The sequence below is a fragment of the Pyrgilauda ruficollis genome, unplaced genomic scaffold (genome assembly GCF_017590135.1).
Source record: "Pyrgilauda ruficollis isolate IOZ18807 unplaced genomic scaffold, ASM1759013v1 scaffold96, whole genome shotgun sequence".
Taxonomy (NCBI): domain Eukaryota; kingdom Metazoa; phylum Chordata; class Aves; order Passeriformes; family Passeridae; genus Pyrgilauda; species Pyrgilauda ruficollis.
Window position 1 is genome coordinate 1,850,679 of NW_024531710.1, and position 18,711 is coordinate 1,869,389.

General features: G+C 40.8%; 1 protein-coding gene across 4 annotated transcripts in view; it reads left to right on the top strand.

Moving 5' to 3' along the window:
* DAPK2 (death associated protein kinase 2) overlaps positions 1 to 18,711 on the top strand; it is a 47,677-nt gene that overhangs the window by 14,411 nt on the left and 14,555 nt on the right. For 3 of the 4 annotated variants that reach the window (XM_041489790.1, XM_041489791.1, XM_041489792.1), the window contains exons 3-6: positions 11,555 to 11,776; positions 15,738 to 15,876; positions 17,279 to 17,408; positions 18,525 to 18,573. In XM_041489790.1, coding sequence (XP_041345724.1) covers positions 11,555 to 11,776; positions 15,738 to 15,876; positions 17,279 to 17,408; positions 18,525 to 18,573 — 540 coding nt within the window. Of the gene's footprint in view, positions 1 to 11,554; positions 11,777 to 15,737; positions 15,877 to 17,278; positions 17,409 to 18,473; positions 18,574 to 18,711 lie in introns of those variants that run through there. The other variant, XM_041489793.1, reaches the window with a different exon arrangement.

Here is an 18,711-nt window from a genome sequence, read left to right on the forward strand (position 1 = left end):
TGAGGATATTTGCTACTTCCTTCTGTGTGATAGCCTAGATCACTTACAATATACTACAATAGCAACACACACCTTTACAAAGACTGCACTTTGGATAGGAATTCTTTGTGGTTTTTTTTTTTTCTTTAGATTAAATGTGCTAACTGTTTTTTCTGTTTCTTTTCTTGCAACTAGGACAACAAAAGGTATGTTTGCATTGTCTTTTGTAGATGTGTCCATGCTTTAGACTTGAGTTCACGTGCCCATTCTCAGAGCCAGCTGGGAACCAGGAGCCTGTGGTGCTGTCACCACAGACATGGCACTTTCACTTGTTCTGTTGTTTTGAGCAGCACTTCACAGCACTGTTGTTTTCAGCTGTCTCCAAGCACTGACATCACATGTTCATATGTGCCTGCAAAAAAAAGGAGCATGTATTCCTGAAAGGCTTTACCTCTCAAATCTTCAGTTGGACTGGTTAATGCTTGTTGATAGCCTTTAATGTATAAAGGCTTATCCTGTTACATTGCAGGTAGTTGGTAATTACAGGTGTAATTACCAACTGTTAGCACGCTTAACCATGAGCGTGTGCTTAAACACTGCTGGGTTTGTGAACTGGATACCACAGGGTACTGGATACCCAGTCTCTCAGCAACATACAGAGATTTGGGTGAGGATGGCTGGTTTCCATTCAGCATCCAACCCTCTAATTTTTTGTTTTAATATGCAAATAGCTAAATTAGGGCTGTACACAGGTTGGCTTCTTTCCCAATGTCTGGCAGTTGGTTTTGATTCACGACTGTGTATGTGCCATCACCCTTTCTTAAGGGCCATTAATGAGCTCCATTAAAACACCTCAGTTGATGCTGTGTCCATGCAGAATTTTTATTTTTTTCATTCTCAGCTGTTTAATCTTTAGAGTTACTGAGAAGACTTCTTCTAAGGGGAGAGGGGTTGAAGTTTGTTTGTTAATTTTTTTTCCATTCCCTTCCCTCTCAGGAAGGCCATAACTATTAAATTTCCTGTAACTGCTTATTTTTAGGTATTGCTTAGTATGGAGAGTATCAGTCTGACAGTGAAAACCTGACAACACTGAGCAGTAAAGAAATTCAGTGTGTGCATGCAGGGTGTAAGAGGTGTGGTTTTTAACCAAGGAGATCCTAGGTTAAACAGTCAAACTACTAAAATGAGAAACGGGAGACTGAGTAGTTTTTTACTTTGTTTTCTGAATTGGTTTTGGGAATCTTTTGAGATGATGAACGTCATTCTCCAAGCTGATGGATTTTGGGGATTTTCAATGGAGAAGTGTGGCTGAAACAATCTGGCGAAGGCTGGCCATTGCTTCTTGAATCAGCCAGAGGGGCTGGTCAAGGTTTGTATGGTCACAGCAGCCTTCCTCCTTTTCAGGCTGCATGTATAGTGTCACACTGTTTTAGTCAGTGTATTTTCACTTTCAGGTTTTGGGGGCCAGTGACAAATGGTATCTTGCTTTGCTAGAAGGAAGTTAGAATGCTGGACAGATTTCAGTGACTGATCTTTTCCAGTGCTGACTGATGCCCTTAGAACTTGTAGATGCCTTTTATTAGTTCGGTTTGCAGCAAGCTGTTAGTTACTGACAGGTAGAGGTAGGTTAAAGGATTCACTTATTATCATTTTGGCAGCAGAAGTCACAAAATAAATGTTTTCAAACAACATCTGTGAAGAGTCTATCCTGTTCTTGTCCTCCTCACTGAGTTTGTCACTTCTAGAGAACAAAACTAGCTGTTAACATAGGCCTAGTGCTTGTTCTAGCTGGGATTCAGGCATGAGATAAAACAGAGTATCTCACTGACAGAGCCAGCACCTGTTTATATTGAAATCGTTGCACAGCACTCAGGAAAGGTTGCTCCCACCACAGACTGCAAAGCCTGAGCTCTGGTCTGGTGATGAAAGGAGGCACTTCCCAGCATTGTGCAGCACTGAGGGTGACCACAGCAAAGCCCCCAGCTCCTGCTGTGTAAAACCCTGCGCACGGAGAGCGTGGGCGGGCACTGCCCAGCCAGATCATCCTGGGAGTCCCTGTGGAGCTGGAGGCAGCTCAGAGGGAGTTGTCAGTGCAGTTGTCTCGTGTGCCAAGGCAGGGGTGTGAGAGAAGGGAGCAGCTTTTCCACGGCTGCAGCTGTGTGCTCTCACCAGCTGCTTAGCTCCAACATTCCCTCAGTCTTTAAAATATTAATCTTATACCAACCTCTGTTGCTCAACTTCTCCCAAGGGTACACACGGGGAGCAATCTCTCAGGCATGTGACCTTAGAGACAACTTGCTGAGGGCCTTGTTTGTTATAGCAGCTCTGTTTGGGAAGCTTAGCATGGCCTATGCTGAATGTATGCAATACTTCAAATATACATATATAATTGTGTTGCTTCCCTCAAGACAGTATCAGTCGCTTTCAAGTCTGTGGGGACTGAGATTCTCTAGCCATAGCTGAAAGGAAGCTTAAAAAGAGGACTCTCTAAAGTGAATTTAGCAAATTTCAACATTATAAAGAAATAATACGGCTTTAACAAGACTGTTTTGAGGAAGGTCCTGGCCTAAGCCATTTGCAGAGACGTTAATGGCATGACAAATCAGTGGAAATACTCCTTGAAAAATGTGCAGAAGTGAAGACTAACTTGTCTTCTTGGGAATATGCAGCAGGTCAAATAACTGCTGCTTCCTGTGGCAAGGGAGATGACAGCTGGAGACAACCAAGAATGGAAAGCCTTAAATCAAGGGCAGAGTAGGCCCAGAGAAAGAACTGTCCTGCTGAGCTAGGGATATAGTTTCCAGGAAAGTGGCAGCAGTAAAGCTCACTGGAAAGCCTTTAGTATAATGTTTCAGTTCTGTTTTGGATGGGTAGTTGTGGCTTGCTGAACAAAATAGTCTCATACAAACGTGCAGGAGCCCTTTCCAGCTGTATTAGCAAACACTGCTGGTGGTGGTAGGTACTGGAATTTGAGATGTGCAGTGTGATTTATAAAAGGATATATCATAGAGTCATTAATCTATTACCTAAATGTGGTGCCAGCCAGGCTGTGAGAGCTGTTGACATTTGTGCTTCTGGGCAGTGTCACTGTTACATGCCAAGTTGGGGCTGAGGGTAGGAAATGTCATGGAGCTTTTCCTGAAGTATTTTGTAACAGTGCCCATTGAGAAAGTGTGCTTCTTCAGGGTTGTGTGGGCCTGGCATTGCTGTCCTGGGCCAGTGTCCTGCTCCTGCAGCTCAGCTCTGCAGCATGCAAGGACTCACACTTAACAGAGAAAAACAGACAAACCTTGGAGTGATATTTCTGGGCATGGAAGTCTCCCCCTTTTCTTCACTGTTGTCCTTTCACTGTAGGGAATGGGTTCTGCCTTCCTCCACAATGTGGGCCAACCTTACCACTTGCCACTCCAGTTTCTTGCCTGTCTCAGTAACTCAGAGCTATGCTCATTCCTCATCTCCTGGGCCAGTCAATGCCTTTGTGCAGAAAGTAATCACTGTGATTTCTGTTGATTAGTTTGGGCATAACTGAGCCTCCAGTTTCTCAGCCCCTACTGACCTGGGCTGTGGTTTCATGGTTAAAGCCAAGCTCCGTCTTTCATCAGTGGCTTGTTATGCCTCCTGTAGTTCCTCATCTCCAGCTACAAGTTCCTGCTTCCTCTGTGCTTGTGTGTGGAGGATTAACTCTGCTCTTTGAGAGAGGAGATACCCCCTTTTCTGGGTGAAGCTTTAAAGGACAGCAAATGCAGCATTTTACCAGTGATAATAGGATCTTGGAGCCTGGCACAAGTCACTGTTCTGACAGTGTAACTAAATATTTATTTATGTAGTGAAAACAAAAAGCAGAGATAACCCAGGTATTCTTTGCAGTGCAGGAACCTGGAAATGTACAATAAAAAAGTCATGGCCCCAGCTAGTCGGACTCTCCCTGCTAAACAGAGCTGTGGTTGCAGCTGGTAAAGTTCCTTTAACTCACACCACACAGTATCTTCATACCAGGAATGTTTTTTCCAACTGTAGAAATTGCTCAGTACTGTGCCTGCTCAGACATGAACTTTAACTCTGTTCTTTGATTAGTTTGCACTTTAAATTAGTTCTTTAGATTTTGAAGAATAACTCTGGATTATTTTACTTTACAACGCACACAAAGCAGGTCTTTGTGTTTGATGCAAAATGTTAATTTAGTTCCTGAGGACTACCCAGCACTTCTGTTAATGTTTCTTGTTACAGATCTTGTAAGTCATGTTTCATGGATGTGAATCTTCTGCTGAAACACTTTTGGCATCTGGAACGTGGTCACAATCACTGTGATTGTTACCAGCTTTCTGATGCAGTCACTGTTCTTGAATTTTTTCTTTTTAGTCCTTCTAGCAGGTTTCCCTATTAGTTTTCAATGCTACCTTAACTGTTTCCAAAATAAAACATTTGTTACAGGAAGTGGAGAGAAAATGGAAGGTTTTGGTTTTTGGGTTGTTCTTAATAACAAAGTTGCTCTACCTACAGTAACAGAGAAGAGCTGGCCTTGGCTTTACTTCGTAACAAAATCACACATTCCTTATCATCAGCATCCACCTTGATGATGGAAATGGTCTCAGTGTATCTCCTCAGTCCATGTCTGGCTTTGAGAGTATAATTAGACATTATGATCTCTGTGGTAGTTCTCACAAAGCTCAAATTTAACCACTGAATATTAAACAGAATATTAATCCCAGGGAAAAGACATTGAATATTAATCCCAATCTTTGTTTTGCCATTTCTGTAAAAATAAAACTATTTTTTACATTTTGCATTGCAGTAGAAAGCAGATGGAAATTTCAACAGCTGAGAAAATATACTCTCTATATTATTAATTCCATACCTTTAAAATGAAAAATATTCCTTATGAGTAAAAATGCACATGAAATAGACAGCTCAAATTCTAACTGCACCGGACAAATTAAAGCACTGGACAGATTGTTAACATTGATGCAGAATAGAGCTCACAGGTACTTGTCTGATGGTCAAGGCCTCAGGTGACATCTGTTAATCCTTGTTAACACTCTACACCAGTCTGAACCAGAGTGAAGACCTGTTGTAATAGCTGAGCAGTGAAATGGGAGTTTCAGCAACTCTTTGCAGTTTTGGCCTTACAGATAATTTCCTAAAGTCTTGAACAAAATGTCAGCATAGTTTCCATCTGTTTGATATATGGGGAAGGAGAGAAATCATTTAACTATTCGACTGTAATACTTCTCCCCTCTTACAGTTCATGTGCTCCTGGGCCTATTACTCTCAGACCATATCTAGGTGTGTTTGGACCTTTGCACACCCAGGTGCAATGTGCTAACCTTCCTTATGCACATTATGTCTGTCCCGTTGTTGCTCCACATGGTGAGAGTAACAGCTTATCAGATCAGCTATTCCTGCTGAGCATGAGTCAGCTGTGAGCTTCCCTGGCCCTCTGCACTCTGCTCATTGCCGCTCTGTGCTAAGCTAAGTCTGATAAGCAGGGAAGATTTTTCACCATATGCATTTTATTCTTGAGCTTCAGATTACACAAAAAGCTTGCTAGGCTGTCTGGAACTTGTCAGAGCTACTGGGCTCATGCTCTCTCACTGCTGACTCTGCACCTCCAGTATCAGGAGGAGCTGTGATAAGGGCCACATTGGTGGCCACTGCAGGATTGGGAAGTTTCCAAAAACATTTAACAGTTTCAGGAGATGCTGTTGACGATTCAGTAGGTGGCACAATTTATTGTGACTCGTGGCTAAGGACCCCACAAGGTGTTAAGGTATTAATTGTATTACTGTACTGAAAGCTTGTTATAATTCATAGCACTGTTCAGAAACATTAGATTTATCAAACTTTCTTTGAATTTCAAATGAGCTACTCTCTGCTTAAACCAGTAAAGCAGATCCTTCTGTTAGAGTCAATATTTTACTCTTCTGACACTGGACACAGAGATACCCTTGGGTCAGGGTGTGTAGGTTACCTTTGTGTGAGTTCAGAGAGATGGAGATGAAAGATGTCAGACAGTGACTTTATCAAAGACAAAATATGTCCAAAGGTGCTCAGCACTTCCCTTCAGGAATATTGAAATTTACCCCCCAAAGTCACTGTGCTCTAGAGCACTACACAATCAGTAAAACATGAGTTGTGAGCGAAAATACCAGCATGTTTAAAAGTTGCAGCTGATTTTTTTTTTCTATTACTTTGTAGTAGTCCAGCAAAATTCCTGTTAAATGCCCTATTTAAAAAAATTTTGGATCATTCTGTTATAATCTGGCATCTGGTAATTTAACTTCTGTGTAGTTGCTTTAGGAGAGGTAACCACTTCCTTTGCATTTTGTTTGGAGGGGGGAAAGCAAACAAGTAAACCAAAACTCAGTTTTATCTGAAGCTTAAACAGAAGTACAGTGACATTTGTGACAGTTTTATTTTTAAAACTCTTTATGAATTTACAATAGGTGCAATCAGAGTATTTAACAGAAGAAGTTGGGTTTTTTTAAGTTTTATTCCATAAAGCCTAATGCAAGCAGTGAGATACTTTCCCTTTGGTGACCTTGCCATAGAATTTCTGATTTACTGTTTCAACTATCCTACCCTAATTTCTTTATAAATGCTGTGCTATTTGACTTCCTATTTATTTACTGTGTAGATTAAATTTCTGCTGTACCAAAATGCTAGTTTAGTCTAAAACAAAAAGTCTGTAAAAAATAAAATGTACTGCAAATTATTGTAATTCGCAGAAGGCTTTTACGTCTTTATGGCTGTGATTATGGAATTCCTGCAAAAACCCTCCATATATATATATATGCTTTTATGCATATGTTTTGTGTACCTTGCATGGCTTGCATTTGTGTTTCATAAATGAATTTAAAGCATAAAAATGGATTCTCACTGTTGTTCCAAGCAGACTCCTGTCCTCTCTGCTGGGAAGAGCACTCAGTGCAGTTACAAATAGCAGAAGTCATCTCTGAAGTATAAGCAAAGAGGGAGGAGAGTATTTAGTTTAATAAAACTATGGTTGAGCAATTGCTCTAATCACTCAAAAAAAAAAACCAAAAAAGCCTGAAAAATATGTTTTCCTCAAACTCAGCAAGAATTCTCCAGGGCTTTGCTTTGAAAGTTAGCAAAAAACCCAACCATAAATGGATAAAATTACTAGTGTATTTTTCCAAGAAAAGTAAATAGGAATGAAAAAGATGGAAAAGTAGTAAGATGCAGACTTTCTAAGCTTGAGATGACCAGTTAAAACCAGTCCAAATTTAATAGTGGCAAAAAGGCATGATGAACAAAACTGTTGACATAATAACAATGGATGTGGATGAGAATGAATTATCCTCTGCTGAACTAAACACACCAGCCTTGAATGTAGAGAAGCCCTGTGTTCAGGTTGGCTAAATACTATTATTGTGGCTATGTTTATGTCCATTAACTCGTGCATGTACACAGGATGATTTCATAATATATTTTTAGTATTTTTAAACTATCATGCAGTCACAGTGTGGCTGTGAATTTAAGCAGTTAAAAACTGGTTTAGGAGCTATTCGGTTTTATTTTAGCCTCCTTTCAAGTCATGTATTCTTGTGCAGGAACACGTAGTGAATAAAATATGAGTTATTATAATTGCACTTCTGGTGATATCTAGAGACATGAAATTAATTTGTATCCTTACCCCATATAATGTTATTTCATTTTCCAGTAGTATTGCCTGTATTTTACAGGTACAGAAGGACAAAGGTGTTACTTTTCATCAATTGTGTAGGAATCGAATTACTATTAAAGTCAGTGGGAGGCTGCCTGAAATCCCTTGCAAATCTGTTCCTAAGTAAATTGCCCAGGCTCATATAGGGAGTTGTGTCACCTCTTGACTGGCAGAATGCCAGAGCATTGTCCTTTGCCCAGGTTCATTTACTTTTCAATGAACTCGTTGAAAATGTATTTCTATGTGGTTCTATGTGGTCTAAGGTCTATCTGTCAATGTGTTCACATATCTCATGTCTTTTATGGGAATTTCAAGTTTTAACAACTAAAGCATCATCATCATATTTTTTAGAATTCTTTAATGGATGAAATGAAGTTGAATATGAGCAAGACATAAAGAAATAGACTGAACATGCAGAAAGAGAACATACGTTTGGTATTTGGGGAAGAAATGGTTTGCTGTTCTCAAATGATAGACAAAATCAGCTTCCTTCTCCCCACTTGGGCCTCCGAAGGCCTGTTTGGAGTCAAGTAACCTGTACTGTCATCTCAGTACTTTTCCTATATATTTTCAGTGTTTTGGGAAGAGCTCATGAGGTATGCAGTGTTTCAGGAACATCAGAGGAAGACTGGAATAAACCTATACTTGTGCAAGCAGTTGCTTAATGGCTCTCTTTATTCTAAAGCTGTGGAGCAGCAGCACTGCTGGGCACTGGGGCATTCCAGACTGGCGTCTGCACTGCTCTTGCTTTCAGGTGATATTCTGCCCCAAAGCATTACCTTCCAGAACCAGCATTAGAAGGAAACTTTGACAAAGAGCAAGAAATTGTCCTGTTATTCTGGATTGTCCCGCTTCACTCTTCCCACATCCTTTCCACATCCTCTCCTGAAGTGCATGATGATTAAATGAGCTGAACTTGTGCTCTTCTAAAGCATGCTTCTGAAAATAGACTCCAAAACCACCCAGCAATATTGTCTCTGTGTTCTTATTCAGTGACAAACCTCCTACATGATAGTAGCAATGCAGATGATAGGTTGTCTTCATTGCTGGGATAAATTCCATCATTACTGATGGACAGATTTGATGTTGTAACTAATTATATTATAACTGACAGGATGCAGCTGCTATTGTTCATACTCGTGAGCTGTTTCCACAATTGAGGATGCTTAGTGTTTGACAAAGCTGTTGCACAGCTGTCCAAAATATTTCTGGAAGGGAACAAATGTAACTTGTTAGAAAAAAACATTTAAAAATCAGGAATCATAGCGTCATTAAGTTTGGAAAAAATTTCAAAGACCAATGTCAAAGCCATGCGCAACCAGTTTCCCCAGGAGAATGCTGTGGGGGACAGTGCCAAAGGCTTTACTGAGGTCCAGATAGGCTCCATCCAGAAGTGTCAGCCTCTGAGCTTATACTGCATGTGTTGGAAATACTTCTGTTTGTGATCCAAGTCATCTTTGTTTCAGCACTGTACTAAACCCCATTAATTCTGGCAAGGTCTTTTGGCTGAAATTTGGATATCTGAGCTGTGAAATTCAGTTTCAAGTCTAAGATCAGGTAAAATGCCCCATGTGAAATTATCTAAATGGCTTAATTTCTCAGTGCTATCAACTTAGGTGTCAGGAAGACATACTTTCCTTTCTTCTGCTTTTTTCCTAGCCTAGGTCAAAAGTTTTGGAAGCTGACAGAGTTTGATTCTTATGGTCTGAATGCAGATGCATGAGAAGGCACAAAACCACTGTTGTCTTGCTCCTGACTTTACAATCTCTGTAGCTGACAAGGAATCCAAAGTATCTGACTGTGATTGTAAAATGCCTGTGAGGCATCCTCTTGTTTCATAGCTGAATGGGCCTCCAGGAGCTATTAATTGGTAATTGCATTGTAACTGTCTTAAATGTCACAGGATAAGAAATTGAGCATTTGTATCCTTCCCTGTCACTTGTAACCTCTTCTCCTCATCCCAAACTGAAGAGTTGTCTGCAAAAGCCTGTTTTTAAGGGAGATGGAAAATGGCATGAATGCTGGGACAGGAGCAGCAACAGTGTGTGTTGGTGGCCACACATGCAGGGGAGCAATAGTGGATTACAGCAGAATGAAGACAGAAATTCCTATGCTGTGTCATTATTACTTTTGTAAGCTTTTGCATCAACAGAAATGTACAAAATCCACAGTATCACTGGAATTTCTAAATGCAAAAGTGACTGTGTTTGCTCCCATAATCAGCACTCATAAAAAAATATTTTCTCCTGAACTTTGACAAAATTTATCCCTAGAGAGAATTCAAGGAAACAAGCACAGGAACATTAATACCATGTTTCTTCAGAAAGTCAGAACCAAGCAAGATGCACGTCTTGCAAAATATGCTCAAGCAAACAAGAAAAACATGAAAGTCGTGACATTTTGCACAAGCAGCTCTCAGCACTACAAAACAAACTCTTTTAGTAGAATGTTTAAGGCAAGTTTGGGAATTCTGCTGTGGGAATTTCTCTAGAGTTTGCAGGTAATGATAAAAGCAGGGGAAATATGAATGAATTAAAGCATGTGACAAATGGCCACGGTCTCGATTCCATTTGTGAATGATTATTCCTAAAGGGATAAGTACACTTGTCCCATCTATTCCTGCCTCTCTCCTGGGAAGGGTTTAGGATATATATGAAAATGAAAGACTAAAAGAAGTATGTCAGGCTGCCTGGCATTTGTTTGAATTCTGAAATGAGAGGCTGCCTCTGCTGTAGGGTGGGAGCCTTTGACAGCTCCAAGTGACAGCCTTAATTTTTAATTCCTATGCCTTTGTATTTTTAAGACAGACTCTAGTCAGATGTCTGTTTTGATGAAGCACTAAGTACAGCACCTAATGAGGTGCTGAATATAATTGCTGCATAATTTAAGTACCAACTGTACTTGTATTCCTCTTTTACCAAGCTAGTGAATGATATAATAATATTGAAAACATCAGCTCAGTGCTTATACAGTGTAGTCATGGGGGGATGCACTTAATGAGTTTGTTTGTGATTCTTATAAAGAGATCCTATCTGATAAAATCACAGTAGCCAAAGGTTATGGTTACCTGAAAGATGAGTCTTTTCCTTCCAAGTTTGGATATAATATCCTGAATAAGGAAGTATCTGATACTAGATGTGTATTCTGGGACTGGAGAGCTGCCAATTCCTAGGAGATAAGGCAGGATTTTTGCACTTGGAGTACATTAGGAGCCACAGTGAAAAAAGTTTTATTAGCAAATTGCAAGAACATGCCTTTTAACCTTAATGCAGCCACTGTATTCTTTTGTACAGTGGGAAATGCTTTGTCCTTAAGGTGCAGTGAGAAACCTGCACTTACTCTAGTTATATTTACAGCCAAATTATCAAGTGAATGCATAAATATGAATAAACAATTTTTTTAAAATTTGAAAATTGTATGCTGGAGGCCAGTTTTGCATTTCCAAAGAGTTATCATTCATCTGAGTTCTTCTCTAGGGACTATTCTTAAGACAAATATTTTAATGTGTGTGTGTTCTTTCAGTACACCCAGTGGTGTGTTGCAGACTTGAATGTCTTAAGCATTACCGAGTGAAGTAGTGGTAACTTGAACCTTTTGAGGCAGATCTTACTCATTTAAACATGAACTGTTTTTAGAGGTTTAAACTCCTTTTGTTGATCATTGTTTGGTTTTGCTAAATTTCAGACACAGTAGGAGGTTACCTTCTTAAGCTCTAATACCTTTGACTGCAGAGTCCTGACAGTCCTCACTCTTGTACCAAGAACAAGCTTAGTAGAGCTCAGCAGTGCTGCTCAGGGCTTACAGGATCAGGCTTTGTATGGGACTGGCTTATTTGGGAAGCTGTCATGTAAAAGCCTTAAGAGCATTTTTGTTGTCCCCTTGTCCTTGCAGTGGCCAGTTTGCTATAGTGAAGAAGTGTCGAGAGAAAACCACAGGGGTGGAATACGCTGCCAAATTCATCAAGAAGCGCCAGAGCCGGGCCAGCCGGCGCGGGGTGAGCCGGGAGGAGATTGAGCGCGAGGTCACCATTCTGCAGCAGGTCCTGCACACCAACATCGTCAAGCTGCATGACATCTATGAGAACAAGACAGACGTGGTCCTCATCCTGGAGCTGTGAGTAAGGGCTCTTCCCTGCAGAGATGGCTGAGGGGAATAGAAACCAGAGAGCACTGCAGAGGCTGCCGGAGCATAGGGGCACTGTTGCATTCTTGGGCTTCCCAAATCTCGTCAGGAGCACTGAGTGAAGTTGGTGGTGAGCAGCTTCCCTAGCTCATCCATGTGCCCTGGGGATACAGGTGCACCTGAACATTAGCCAAGGGAATTTGAGCCAGGGAATCTTGTCAACTTGAAAACAGTTTACTAAGGGAGAGATTGCCTCATGTCTGCCTAGGGCTGCCCTGAGATAAACCTTGGAGGAAGTGCAAGTGGCCGCTGAATGCTCATTTTATTTTTCTTCCTGCTTTCATCTATTTCATTACATCTGAGGCCATCAAGCCTTTTCCAAAATTCGCAGCCATTCTCATTACTTCCATATTTTCCTCATTTAGATCAGCTAGAGGAGTAAATAGGAGGAGGGCAATGGAAGAAGGTTTTTTAATCCCTTGGCATTTACTGTTGGATGAATAGCAGCAGGATGGGAATGAAGAAAAGCTGTTTACTTTTGTGCCACCATATGAGGGGGGCAAACCACTGCCATTTAGGTCCTGCTGACAAGTGGACCTCCTCACCCTTACATGCAAAGTGATGCAATTTTTCAGTGTGTATGGGGCAGGAAATACAGTCACCATGTTTGAAGTTAGGTAGACCATATATTCCCTAGGACACCAGCCTGGACCTTGTGTATGGAATCCAGGCAACGAGGCTTTTATCCCTGAGGGAGCTCTCTAGGGGAGCCAGCATTTAGGTCAGGGAGCATTCCTGGAGATTAGTGTGACTGCTGGAAGATGGCATATGAGTGATGATGAGCATCTGTTAACTTTGAAGTATAGGTCTGTGGCCAAATGTTGGTCTCTGTAGCCAAGCTCTGGAAGACAGGGAAGGAGCTCGCTTTTTCTCACTGGTCACTACCCTGAGCTAAAGCAACCTCCTGTTTCATTACCTTCTGCTTTTTCCTGTTCTCATGTGGCCTGATATATTTTGTGTGTTCTTTTGTCAGGCTGTAACATATTGCAGTTTGCAATTTTCTGCATGCAACAGAAATTTGACCTGATAAAGGCCTCTGCATTCAGCTGCTGTATACAAATTGAGGATGATGATAATTGCTAATAAAGATAATTAAATTCTCTTTGTAAACAGAAAATCTCTTCCCCTCTGATACCCCTCTGATACCCTGCTCTCAGAGTCTCATATTCCCTGCTGTTTATCAAAGTAAGTGTAACAGCACCTGGCCAAGCAATCTTATGGTAATCTACAGTGAACTTCAGCTTCAAAAGAATGGCCCCAGTATTGCTGGGTAATTGAAGAAGCTGCCCTGGTGTTTAAAAGAGGATTTGTCTGAAATGTTGACTCTCTCGCATACTCACAGTGCTGGAAAAACCATCTCCTCTTTTCAGAGAGGTCAGTTCTGCAGGGGCTGGTTCTCCTGTTCAAGAGGAGTGCCAGGTCCATTGCTATGACAGTTTGGCAGGTACACAGCTTCTCTTTCCTTCTGCACATTGTCCAGGGGCTTGCCCCCCACCTTTCTGTGGGTTTGTTGTTCTCTGTGTCCTGGGCCCTACCTGAAACCTGCTTTGCCCAAGCAGAAGCAGCCTGGAGGCAGGTTGGATTGATACACCACTGTCTCCTCTACAGGTAAGTGTCAGGGTTGTGTATACAAAACAGCTCTGTCCAAGAAGTAAGGCAGCATTGTTTGTCTTTTATTGGACTTGGAAGGAAAAGTAAAGCAATCATTTGCTTGCTTCCTTGCCATGATATTGGGTGAAATGGTAAAAGGGAAAGAGATGGAAGGAATTCTGTAACAGTTGAGAAATGACCATTTGCAGGTGTTGATTTAGAAAATAAACCTCTCCGGCTGATATGTAACTTGATGCAGTTATGAGTGTTTTACTGCAAAGGAATTAGTGCTTGAAGTGTGGGTTTTTTTCTGGGATTCCATAATGTCTGGCTTTTGGGATTGCTAAATCTCTTTTGGTTGTGGGTTTCTTTGAATTCAGGTGTATAACTTGGATAAGAATGATCTTGTAAATAAACCGCCTACCACTCTCTAGGTACAGTTTACTGAAGCCTGATTTTAAAGCCTGAGTCTTTGTTAATGGGAAATCATCACATCTCTTCTACTGAGTTTTCCTTTAAATTACTCTTTTGAGATCTCTACAGCTTAGGCTATGTGTTAGGCTATACCTCAAGAGACTGGAGGTCAATATAGTGTTTTTCATGTATGCCCATCTCTGATCTTCAGGAAATTAAATGCTCATGTGGTGTAGAAGCGAATCTTTTGTTGATAAAGTAACAAAGAGACTTTGAGCTCTCTAAATCTTTTTGTTTGTTTGTTTGTTTCTTTTATTTTTATGTTGTATTCTGTAGCTTAAAAGCCCCCTCCCTAGCATCATTCAAAGTTAGTGTGAACTAAAGAGAATTGGGTAAATACATCAAGGAGCTCTCAAGTAAATATCCTGTGATCCTTGTTCTTGCAGGCTGCAGTTTCTTCAGTCATGTCTTGGGCATAGCTGGTTGCCCAGGATGTTGGTGAGGTTGCCATTGGGGCAAACTCCCTGGTGTGCCCTGGGCAGATGACCCAGCCAGTTTAAGTGCCCACTGTTGGAGGTAGCAAGAGAGAATGAGAATTAAGTCGCTCCAGTCTGTGCAGCTGAACTTTTTCTGACATTGCTTGTGTAGCAAAGCAGGTTGCTCTGAAGGCAGTTGCCAGTCTCCTCCAAGCAGGAGGAGGCTGGTGTACCAAGGTGTATCCTTGAACACCCTGAGCAGAGCAGAACAGCTCTGCTGAAGTGGCTCAGCCTGGGAGCTCTCCTGAAGTAGAGCCTGCTTCTGCAGGACTGGGGCTGGGGCTGTCGTCTGGCCTCAGGGAGATTAAAGAGTCCAGCTTAAGAAACCAACACCAAGGAGATCTTGCAGGGCAAAAGAGAAAGAGAGAACAGTGTGCATACATGGTTACATTCCAGAAAAGTACAAGAACATACCCCGGTCCAGCTGGCTTCCTGATGCCTGGATGGAGTGTCTGCCAGAGGTGATTGCTTAAGTGCACTCTGAATAGAAATCATTAAATAACTGGGAGTCACCTGCTCACTGTACACAGATTTCACCAAGAGACTACCAGGTTTTTCTTACAGATTTCTGTACTGGTTTGTCACAGTAGTCTCTAGTAATTGGTGTACTACTGAACAAAGGCCTCTAAACTTACTATGATATGGAAAGGAGACCATGTTCTCTGTTGTACAGGATACAGCAAAACCTGTCCAGAAAGGCTGATGGTAGTGCCGAGATCCTTGGCAGGTGTCACCTAGAAAAGAAAATCAAGAGATGAAGTAACAGTCTCATAGGTTGAATAACTGAGATTAATAGAAAGGAGAAGGTGGCAGCTAAAGATAGCAGTTGCAACATATTTCTGGGTGATATAAGCTTATTTTTGTTTGCCAGGCATTTAGTTATAACAATTAAAGCATTAAGTGACTTCTGCCCAGGTGAAGAGTCCTGCCTCAAAGGGTTAGAAAAGTTTCTGAAAACGTGAGAGGTGTGAAAAAAATATCCAGTAATCCATGGGCAAGTCACTATGCCCAGTGTAAGTCTGGAACTACAAGGCACCTTGTTGTCCACAGGACCAGCAGAGGAAGCTAAGACACAAACCCAATGTCTTTGTGGCTTTGGACATGCTGTTCTTGCTTGCAGTGGACTTGTCCTTGCAGGTGGTGCAGTTATTGACAGTAGCTTCCTCTGAAAGAGGCAGAGCAGGGAATCACCATGTGGTCACCACCAGTGTTGTGTGGGAGCCTGGGGTCAGAGGATCGATTCCCCAAAGACCTATATTGAGGTTCTTTGCTGTTTTAGTTTTCTTTGCTTGCATTTATGTTATGGATTACAGTGCAGGAGATAACAGGCTGTTTTTTGGTGTGTTTTGCAGGGTTTCTGGAGGAGAACTTTTTGACTTCCTGGCACAGAAGGAGTCTTTGAGTGAAGAGGAAGCAACCAGATTCATCAAGCAGATTTTGGATGGTGTGAATTACCTTCACTCTAAGAAAATTGCTCACTTTGATCTAAAGGTAAAGATGTTGATTTAGGCTTTGGCTGATCTGTAGCTGCTAATTTTGATATTTAATACAGGTAAGGTTAGGTGGTCACTGAAGATGTTGCATGAATTGCAAGATAGGAATCAGAAAGCATAAGTAAAGAACCATTAAAGTGACAGTGACTGTCAAATGACCTATTATATATTCACTTAATAACTCTCCTGGGTTTTAAAGGACTGGGTGTGGAGTTTAGCAAGTGTTAAATTAGAGATGTATTTTTAAGCAGTGATCTGATCAGATGGAGGATGGATCATTATTATCTCATCACTTGACAGGGCTCCATTGCCTGCAGTGAAGCTATAATGGTTTATACCACCTAAGGAATAAAACAGTCCTCCAAGAGGTAGTGACAGTGACTTTTACTCTATCAGTCTGTTCTAAAGAAGCTTACCTTATGTGTCTGTGGTGAACATACATGCCCTAGATTGATGAAAGAAAACCAGGCTTGTTACCCTGAGGATAAAACATGGTTGGTCCAATGACTGTGAGAGTAAATTATTCATATGCTCTGTTTTCCAGTGCAGCTCTGACTGAGAGAATGTGTTAGCAGGAGCAACTTCCACGTTAGATTCTGCTGTGGAAAAGCCAGGCAGCTGCCAGCAGGGAATCTGACTCTCTCATTGCTGCCCTTGAAGTTATGATTAAGTTATGACAGATTAATGCATTAAAGCTCATCATGGGAGATAAGTTGAACCCATAGTTTACTCTGAAACCTGGGAATTTGGTCCATGGTAGGGAGTAGCTAAGGCTGAGAAATTTAGTTGAAGAAAGCACTTTATGAAATATGTTGGATCTGGTAAAAAAAGTAAAGTGTGTGGTTAAACATGTTAGTTTTGATTTCACAGTTCATGCTTCAGCTTTTTCTTACAATGCTGTGCGAATGCCACATGTTCTTTTATTAGCTTGGTATGATCTAGGACCTCTGATCCCAACTGTTTGCATTTTCTGGATTGTTCAGCTGGTAAATCCTGAATCTTTTCCTGGCTTTGTTGCAGCTGTGAATTTAGTCTCTCAGAGTAGTTGGTTTTTCCTTCCCTGAATAGGTTCAGCATTTACCAAGTTATCTTCCATTGGCTTACAATACAGTATAGAAACAGCTGGGCAAATATTGTGAAGTGTAAATTCCAAGAACAGATCAGTAAAATTGCTGTCAGCAAAATATTGTGCTGTGCACCTGTCACTCAGGGCTGGGCAGTAGCATTTTATCTGCAAACACCTGAACTGCTTCAGCTGCCTGCTACCTCAATCAAAAGAACTGTAAATGGTTAAGCACAGGGTCATTTTTCTTGTTCTATGATGATGTATATGCAAAGGAAAAAAATCACTTGAAAACTCTGTTACTTTCCAATATATTAATATCTTTTGTCATTTTTAGCCTGAAAACATTATGCTTCTAGACAAGAATATCCCTATTCCACACATCAAACTCATTGACTTTGGCCTGGCTCACAAAATAGAAGATGGAGTTGAATTTAAAAATATATTTGGAACTCCGGAATTTGTAGGTGAGTGACACGTTCCTTTGTCCTACATTGCAAATTTCAGAGGAAGTTGAGACATCTTGTCAAGAGTTAAAAATTGAGGGATGGAAGTAGTTTTAATCTTATTTCTGTCAAGGCCACTTAAATCTAGAGGTTTACATTATTTTTCTGGAGTAAGCAAAGGTGCTTTCTGTAAACCAGATGTGCTACTCCTGTGAGATTAGCTGCTGCCAAATAAATATTTAGAGATGTAAATTCAGGATTGAGATTGTGAAGCTCTGTGTATACAAATTATAATCTTTTTTCTTGGTGCCTGGGGTAAGTAGATCTCTGCATTGTGACACATGAGTACACAATTACATGGATATCTGTCATTGCTTTGTAAATAAAACCACCTCACACTGTATACCTGCTGAGTACCCTCATCTCCCCTTACATTTTTCCATGTGGTTCTCTTTTTGTTCCTCACTGGTCATAATTCTAATCTGTCTCGCCTGGACTTTAGGTTAATCCTGCTACTTTCTACTAGTTTTTATTTTGGAGTTTGTTTGGGGACTGGGTAGAGAATTGTAATTAATATTCCAGTTAAACACAGCTGTCACAGATAATTTTTTCAGCTTATTCCACCCTTGCTCTTTTCTCTTGCATGCAGTCTTACATGGGGATGTTTTCCAATGAGGAAATGCTTCTTATAAAGATAATAGAGTTTGACATGGATAGCAGTGTAGTCTGGCGAGTAATTTCAATCTCTTGCTCAAGGGCTCTTTCTGACTGGCATTTACAAAGTTGCTATAATGGCACCACTTAAGAAACAAAACAAAAGCTCATGCTTAGGGGCAGCAGCATTCTTGGGAGGTGAAATAATTTGTTATTTGTTGTAATTTGCAGTATAATTACTATAAAATGTCTGTTTTACCATTATTCTTGAGTTGCATTATGCTCCAAATTACTTTACATAATCTCTTCAGAACAGTTGTGAACTTGAACTCCTATTGGGGCTGTAAAATTATAAACATTGTATTCTGTAACTAACTTTTCCCTCTTCCCCTTTCTCCCTCTTGGTAATTCTTGGCCTGCTACTCCAGCCTGGTAAAAATTTGATACCTCAGTTGCTGCTGTTTGATTAAATGTTTCTTACAGCTCCAGAAATCGTAAACTATGAACCACTTGGACTAGCTGCAGACATGTGGTAAGTTTTATAATGTGTTTGTGCTTTCTTTTCCTGGTTACTGTACAATTACTTTTTCTTATTTTGCTCTTAATAGAATCCATTGCACCACGACAAATTAAAAAAAAACAAAACAAAGACTTAAACACAGTTAATGAG